This window comes from Ursus maritimus, unplaced genomic scaffold (assembly GCF_017311325.1).
Source record: "Ursus maritimus isolate PB19 unplaced genomic scaffold, ASM1731132v1 scaffold_1, whole genome shotgun sequence".
Classification (NCBI taxonomy): domain Eukaryota; kingdom Metazoa; phylum Chordata; class Mammalia; order Carnivora; family Ursidae; genus Ursus; species Ursus maritimus.
Window position 1 is genome coordinate 47784250 of NW_024423343.1, and position 9047 is coordinate 47793296.

Below are 9047 nucleotides of genomic sequence, written 5' to 3' on the forward strand. Positions count from 1 at the left end.
ATACAGTAGGACTAATTTGCCATAACACTTCAGCAGGGGACAGGAGAAAGCTCTGAGGCTCCGAGGAGGGCCACACATAATTCAATCTCACAGAAAGAGTCAAAGGTGAGCCCAGGAACTCTGAGTGCTCCCCACAGAACCCCTATCTCTTGTCATCTTCCACCATTCCACTGCTGCCAAGACCTGCACTGGCATTACCAAAACCAATTTTATCCTACCCTCTATCCTTAATGGCATCAGTTCCACAAGAAGCCCAGAATTTCCAAATTCTTCATTCTCTGGACTTTAATCTCCATGTGATTCTTTTATGTCCTCTTCTATGATACAGTTAACTGTATTTCCACATGTCCTAAAACACTAGGACTGTGCCTTCCTGAACTCTGAAATGTCTGATATTAATGAAATCTCTATAGCTTTTGACTTTCCACTGAAGTTTCTCTTCACCTTTTTGTTCCAACTGAACTGTCTCTCTTGGAAAAATTCCGTCAATAGATGGGTAGATGTTTTATCTCCCCAAATCCTCATATCAATGTGACAGTGCAGGACAATATGTCTTCCTTGTTCCACCTGGATAATTCTTGACCATTCTCCTTCCCTTCTTCATCCTGAAAAGTCCCCAGCTTTGGATCTCATTTCCTTGAAATCACCCTCGCTGATGGCCTTGCCTCCTGCCTGTTTGCAGCCATTCATTTTCTTGTCATTTCCAAGAAAAAAGCAAAAAAAGCATTCCTTGGGAACTGTCACCAAGGAGCTTATCTGGATCTAAGAGTAAAGTGTGGTTTTCTCTTATCAAACACCAAGAGTTTCACAGCCCACTAACATCAGACAAGGTTGTCTATGAGCATAATGGAACAGAAACAAACAAACAAACAAAAAAACAAGACCACTTAGCAATCATCTTTGAGGACAGATAAAAACAAAAACACTGTTTTTGTTACCAAACATCCCCATCTGCCAGCCAACATGAGAAAAACTGCTTTTTTGTTTTTTTTTTTCAACTACAGCTTTACCCTCACTCTATTCTTGGCCTCCTAGGTAAGAAGTACTGAGATAACCAACCATAGAATTGGCCCATCTTTCTCATGGTATCCAGAATAAAAGAGTGCTTTAATCAACTCTCCACAAAATCACTTTACCCTATCTCAAATCCTATAAAATGAGTCCTTATTTCCACTTCATGAGATGCACCATGGTTCCCCATGGTGTACAGTTTACCTTGTTCCAATAAGCACCAGTGTGTCCAACTTGGTTCAACTAGTGTTTCTAGTTGTTTTTGGCTGGTGGGTATTGACAACATTCTGTATATTTTTATGGAGATATTTTTGTTTTGTAAAGCTTAAGCCCTTCATTTTACATAGCCACCCTTTAAGGAATATTTTCTTAAATTTAACTAAATGTTTTAAATTTAAACTGCCAAATTATACCTCTTGATATTGCTTAAAATATTTTCTCATTTAAAGATAGCCTGACTTTCTTCAAATACAATAAATGCATGTGTGACTATCTGTTGGAGCTGAACAGATAAGAATAGTATATTTTACATAGTTATAAAAGATTTTGTGGAGATGTAAGGGGATCGATGGAGGACAGATTGTAATCCAGATAAAGATTTAAAATAAAGTTATAATTTTTTTATAAAGTAACAGAAACATTCCACAATAAGGTCAATCAATTTAAACCTAAATAGTTTAATAATGTCAAGTTCACCCAGTTCCAATTAAATCCAAATATGATTTGTAGTTCAAATATTGAGTCACCTTATTATAAAAGAGATATAATACACTGATCTTCAGTATATCAGTCAGGGTTCTCCAGATAAACAGAGCTAGTAGGAGCGATAGATAGGTATATATATAAGTAGATAGATAGATGATAAATAGATAGATGATAGATAGATAGATAGATGATAGATAGATAAATAGATAGATGATAGATAGATGATAGATAAATAGATATATGATAGATAGATAGATAGATAAATAGATAGATAGATGATAGATAGATAGATAGATAGATAGATAGCCAGCCAGGCAGGCAGATAGATAGGTTTATATGTTAGGAAATTAGGAATTGACTATGTGATTGTGGTTTGTGGGGCTTCTGTAGAACAGGCTAGGGGGCTGGAAACTCAAGGCAGGATTTGATGCTACAGTCTTGAGACAGAATTTCTTCTTCTCCAGGAAACCTCAGTTTTTGCTCAAAAAGCCTTTCAAATGATTGCATGAGACCCATACACATTGGTTTAGGATAATCTCTTCTATTTAAAGTCAGTGAATCATAGACATTGACCGCATCTACAAGCTACCTTCACAGCAACAAAAGTAGTATTTAATTAAATTATTGGCTACTTTTCTGGTTGACAACAAAAAGCTAGCTATGAAACACAGCAAAGCTCATTTTTCTAAAGCTATTTAAGAAAACAATGTGTTATCTCATTTGAATATGGCATTGTCATCATAAGCACTGAATTCATTTAAGGTTTCTACGTCTAGAAAAGTATGTAACTTTTCTCTAATGGTGTCACACCCTTAGGAAGGAGTCCAGAGTACTATATCAGGTAACAGATTTTGTTTACTTCGACAACTAGGATTAAGCTTAATTATTTATTACCCCATTTTATCTTACACTGTGATAGAAAGTATACTGTAATACATTTATGAAATAAATGAAAACTTGCTAGTTGAAAACACCATCATAATATAGTATATGTGGTAAATATTTCCTCAGAGCCAAAGAATAATTTAGAATGAAATAAAACAGATCAAATGGTTTCAGCTACAATTTTTAGAAAGAAAACTTATGAAAATTATATTTCTCATTTTTTGTTGTTAGCAATATAAAAAGTGATATACATAATTTCTTCATGAATATTGGCTGCAGTACACCATAGATTAAAACTGCTATCTCTTTGTCTTTCTGGAAGGATTATGCAAACTCCTAATATACAGCCATTGCCCAAAATAGTAATATCTCAGCTAAACAGGGTCACTGGAGGAAATTATTTCAACAGTGACTCATGATTATAATCATTAAAAATATTATTTCCCCTGTGCATAATACTTTTGAAAAACTATTTTCCAAATATGTTACATTAACTAAACATTTTTATTAAAAGTATAAATTAAAGAATAAAATAATGTTCAGTATTAATTTTTAAAAGGACCAAAACCAAGAAATTACCAAAAATACCTGTAGCCTGAGCAAAAGTTTGCAATTTTGAAATGCATCACCCTCAAATCACACATTTCTTTATTTTGATAGTATTCCTAGAGGTATGATCTAGAGAATACTTTTAAGGAGTTCAACCAATATATGGCAAACAGATACTATAAAAATATGAATATGCCAAAACTTTTTTGAAGACTATCGTCTATAGAAAGTTGGTACAACAAAGGGCACATGCAGAATGGTGAAAATGTTTCTGTCTCCCTATGTGCAGAAGCGGGTTCTCAGACTCTAAGGTGGGAAATTCAAGAATCTTCACTGGTCAAGAAGGTAATGTACGTAAGTGAAAAACCTAAATAACTGTAAAGAGCAGTGTATAAACAGTAACAAACTGCAAAGTGCATTCTTCTTTGAATGGTGTTTAAAGCCAAATATTCTAAAACACAGTGCACACTAAACAAACTACTTCTGCAGCCTGAATTTGGCCCTGAATACAACCATATGAAACCTCGGACTAGGTCGTCCCCAAGGCTCTTGTTGACCTGTGTTTTCAGTAAAAATGTAATTACAGTAATCAGTAACCTGGTGAGGAACTGAGAAGTGATGACAAGATATCATGTCATTATTTGAATTTCAGCTATCAAAAATATTTTAATATTTAATGAACTAATAAAGTTATGTCGGAATTATAGGTATTACTTGACAATATTTGCCTTAAAATATTGCTTACATTTTTGAGTAGGTCATAACATCAATAATTCAATTATAAGTTATTTTCCTTAATTGAAAAAATGTGTTCTAAAAATGCACATTTGTAAAGTTTTGCTAGAATAAAAAAAATAAGTATAGCAAAGACTATATGACACCTTAATTTCAGAAAAGTGAGACACAAGACAGTCTTTGACACTGAATACATAGTCTAAGAGAAATTTGGAAGAACATATAACGGACTGATTGTGTGAACAAGTTTATAAAGTGGGGAAGTTTGACAATATGTTAAGATATTACCCTAATCCACCCTCACCCCAACCTTTCTTGAGGATATTAATCTAACAATGATAATTTTTCAACAGTACTAATTCAACAACTGGTCTCTTTAGTCTTACGCACAATCTTAAATAGGCCACATAAATGGGTTTCGATGAGTGGAGAAACCCTTTAAATTACTTTGTCTAGGAGGCATAGAAATGTGCAAGGAAATGACATGAATAATAATGTTATATTAGATAATGATAATTAGAACAAAAGGCCATATATTTCAAAGACTCTTAATTTTAGTGAGTTCCTAAATACACAAAGGAAAAAATCCAGAATTTTTTCATTCTTTTCAAAATGAATACATATGAAAATGTCCTGAGTGACAAGAAACCTGCAAACATGTCAAAATATGTGAATATTTTTTCAGCACATTCAAAAATGAACAGGAGCGTACATGAATACATCTTAATGAATGATATTTAATACAATACCTAGCACAGAGCTTGCAGTGCCTAGAATAGTGCTTTGCAATTGAAGCATCTCAATAAATCTAAATGAACTACATAACAAATATGTTGAAAACTGATTAATAAATCAATACTTCTCTTCTTGCCAACCCTGGTACTTAATATATTGGAAAAGGAGGACAGCCTACAGAAATAGGGCTTAGGTCAGATGGAAATTATTGACGTTTGCATACTGGAGGATGAGACTTAAAAATATATTTGAATTCAAATTATTCTGTTGAATCTATTTCTCTGCACCTGAAGGCAAGTGGAAAAATACAGTGCCTTCAAAAAATAGGTAACACCAACACCATCTCTTTAATCAGTGTGGATAGTAACACACCAGTTCCTATGGAATCCCTAATTTAGTATCTAAATTATAAAAGAAATATGTCTGAAGTCAGGAAACAATATTGACTTACTGTATGACCTCAAAATCACCACTCATTTTTTTAAATTCCATAGTTAATAAAGTAGACTTACTACTCTTATGAGATACAAAAATGCTGACTAACAAAATGTAATGAACAAATTAGTAATGATTTCTAAAGTTCCAAATGCTGTACTAAAAGTGATCAAATGCATATTTAAATTATATATTAAATATATAAGCATTTTGTATTAGAAGTCTTAAAATATATAATTAGGGCAAGGAAATTTTGTGGCTCAATTGACAAAGCATACATATAACAAAATGTCCTTATCCAATAAACAATTTTATACACAATGGTTATAGCTAAGGGATAATCTAAGGAAAAAGAATGAGAATACATGGACGGTAAACTTTATTCATTGCCACTAAACCATGTAACTTATTGAGACATTCTGGAGCACTCATAAAATATTAGCTTAACTCTTATTCCGTGGAATTAAAGCTATATCACAGATGTGATGCTATTATAACAGAAATCATGACAAGTAGAGTGACCTTTCTCTTTGCTTGTAAGACACTGGAAAATGAAGATTTGTATATTTTCAGTTAAAATTGCCAAGAGGAATTATTTAAAATTTAAAAGCTCAGAAATAAGATCAAGATTAACAATAGGCTTAATCTTTAAGTATCTTTTTAAAATTGTATGTGTGAGGGACATAACATGACCTATGGAAAGACTGTAGAGTTTGATAATCTCCTCAGTAAAAGTAGCAGGATTACATCTGGATTTTAGGGCTAAAGCAATTAATCAATGTCACCAAAGCCTGAGGTAACTTTGTTCTATAAGTAACTTCCAATTCATGAAAGAACCCTGTATTAACAGTTATAAGCTATCTTAAAGTATTCAAAAATTTTTCAGATTATAAATCTTTTAAAAATATGAACTAAAAAATATTCAGACCATCCATTAGTTATCCAGTAACTGAAAATAATTGGAATTTCTTTGGAAAAATCAAAGTACTTTTTCCCTGAATGGTTTTAAGAAGTGTTTTCCTGAAATAAGAAAAAGCACTTGAAATATAGTTAAAATTCTTTCAACTTAATACACATATCAAAATGCAAAAATGTGATGATGTTTTTAAAGGCAAAATTCAAAACATGTCACAAAGCAAATAGACAAGAAAGTAAAAAGGGTCTCATAATTTTACCTTATGAAACTGGGATTAAAGAGTAATAACCATAAATTCTTATTTGAAAATGTTCAAAATGTAGTATATGTACATTTTTAAGATAATATTAGTGTTTCTTCTTAAGGTTCCTAATTCTGAGAAGTTTCAGGTTCAGTTTTTGTTTTTAGCCTATAATACATTTTAGCTTACACTAAGTTTTCACAGTATCTTGTGTTTTGTGAAGAATACATTATTAGGTAAGTCTAGATAGTTATTTAAAAAAACTTATGAATATATTTAGATGTCTTATGCTATACTTAAGGACAGGCATAACTCTCATTCTCCTTAGTCACAAAATCATCAAAACACAAATAGAAAACAAATGTATGACATATATTACCTTGTAAAGTAATAGTTCCAAATACAGTTGGACCAAATATGAAAATCTATGTAATTTTACTCAGTGTAAATCTCTTACACAGGAAATATAAACTTGGGCAGTTTATAAACACAATCTAGAAGGATAAGCTATTAAGTCCCTGTAAGAAGTCCTTTTATCATAACTAAAAGAAATCTGTATGGTGAGACTAACATAATATAATAAAAAAAATTTAAAAAAAAAGAAACTTGATAAGAGCTATTTCTAACCCTTCTTCCTCTAGTTTGTTGCTCCAACATTTGCCCATATTTAGATTTATTCATCTCATTTAGTAGTTGCTTTTTAACAGACATTTTAATCCCAAACTTACACTGGCAAATCTAGACTTTAACCTATCTTTTGTCAATATGAGTGATAACTGATTGACTTCAAACCCACAACAAACAAATCAGCATAAGTAAACTGAACCAGTATTAGAAACCCAAGGTTGATTTAAGAATCAAGATTACCAGAATTTTAACAAATTTTGGTTTGGCAACTTTATTTTTCTATGTACTCTGCTATGTTTTGTGTTTTTTTTTTTTCTTTTACCTACTCCATTATTGTTAACTATAGAGATCTTGTTCAGTAAATTTGCCTTTTCCCCCAAGTGAAACTTGATTTAAAAAAACAAACCAGTGCGTACTTTCTTCAAACTGAAGAGTTCCCCCACCAAAATATTTACCTTCCCACACAGTTGAGTTCTTTAAGAAAATAATTAGAGCCCAAACAATATCAGTAATCCCCTTAGCCTTTGCCTACTGCTCTGCCTAATACTCCCACTAAGAAAGACCACAGAAGAGTGTTTTCACTTTCTTTTGTTCAACACCAATCTTATCCACAACAATAAAAGCAACACACTACCCCTGCTTGTTTGCATCTTAAATAAGCAGAGAGAAGGATTCCAATAGATTCAAGGGAAAAAGAAAAACAAAATCAAATGTTTATCAATGCCAGAATTCACTTAAAACTTCAGAAGAGAACTTTTCATTTTTGGAAAACATCACAGCACTTAAAAAAAAAAGTATGTAGAATCATGTTTTAAAATATGGACTGACTCTGTCCTTAAACTTCTACTCTATCTACTAGGCTCAGTAACCACTTTGTAAAAAAAGGGGGGGGGGCTCAGACTTTAGTGATACATATACTTGCATATTACCACCTTACTCTAGCTCTACTCTCCTTGCAGTATTTAACCTTAATGAGCTTTTCCTCTACTTCCTTTTTTTTAATTTTCTTTTTTGAAGTGTACACTTCTCAGGAGTCAGTTCCACAAAGGTTTTGTAACTAAGAGGGGATCTGGAAGAAAAAGTAACAGCTATCACCCTGCGCTATCTCAATGCTCAGCACATCTTCTCCCACCAATCAGGAGTGCTCTTTCGACTAGGACGCTGAAAGATGAAGCTCCGTGGTCCAGTGAGAACCTCCCAGCAACTGCATGGGTTCTGTTTGTCTAGCATGCTTCCTAGTGGCTCTGATTGTGACATAATGCTCGCCCTTCACATTTATCTCTAACCTCTTTTAGTGGATGGCTTAAAGTGGGCGACAAGGGGTTCTGGAGTCACTCAGTTAAGCTGAGTACTGACAACTTCTCACTAGAGAAGTTTGCTGCCAGTCCTTGAGGAGACAGCCAGAACGCGAACTCCTTCTGAGACCATCACTCAATCCCGCCACTTACTCCGCGCCACCAGTCACATGGCTCCCTGCTCCCATCGGAGACACCCACATCCTCATTCACCTTCAGCTTCCTAAGCCAAAATTTGCTAAAGGGTCACTTGGGGTTAGGGTTCTTTTATTTTCTTTCTTTAAAACAGGTCCTGTTGACACAATTTGCTTCAAATAAGGAGACAGTGTGGTAATCTCCAGCATTATGGAGTGAGGTGTTCTGAGTCCAGAGCATTGTCGAAGTGTCCACCAAAACCGTGGATCACAGCTTCCTTAAGATTACAGCCTTTTTCTACATCTAATTCTCACCCCACGCCCACAAGATAGATAAATTGATATATTATAAATCAAATTGAAACGCGACACCTCCAAAATTTCACAGTAACCTCAATCCTCCAAATGTCCTCTTAGTGAAGGGGGGGGAGGGAGAGAGGGGGGGAAACAGAAGCTATTACCGGAGTTTTGTTCCCGTTCTTGCTGAGAGGGCCCCGGAAAACTCCCTTGATGTTGCGAAAGTGTCCGTTGCTGAGATGCGTGGAGCTGATGACAATGTAGTAACACTCCATGGGGCAGCCGCCGCCTCCTCCACCGCAGCCGCCGCTTCCATGCACCTCGCGCCCGCAGCCGCAGCGCGCCGGAGCCCGGGCAGGGTGGGCTAGGGACCCGCCGCGAGGGCGAACCGCCGCCTCTCTCGCACGCCTTGGGGAGACAGACTCACTACACCCCTCTGCCGTGCGCGCCGAGGCTCCTCCGCCTCCGCATGCTCTCGGCGC

The 9047-nt window shown here is 34.9% G+C and overlaps 1 protein-coding gene across 1 annotated transcript in view; it reads right to left on the reverse strand.

Moving 5' to 3' along the window:
• ZNF804A (zinc finger protein 804A) overlaps positions 1-8840 on the reverse strand; it is a 268633-nt gene extending 259793 nt beyond the window's left edge. Inside the window, exon 1 of the mRNA XM_008687232.2 lies at positions 8730-8840. Coding sequence (XP_008685454.2) covers positions 8730-8840 — 111 coding nt within the window. The remainder of the gene's footprint in view (positions 1-8729) is intronic.
• Positions 8841-9047: the final 207 nt, after the last annotated feature.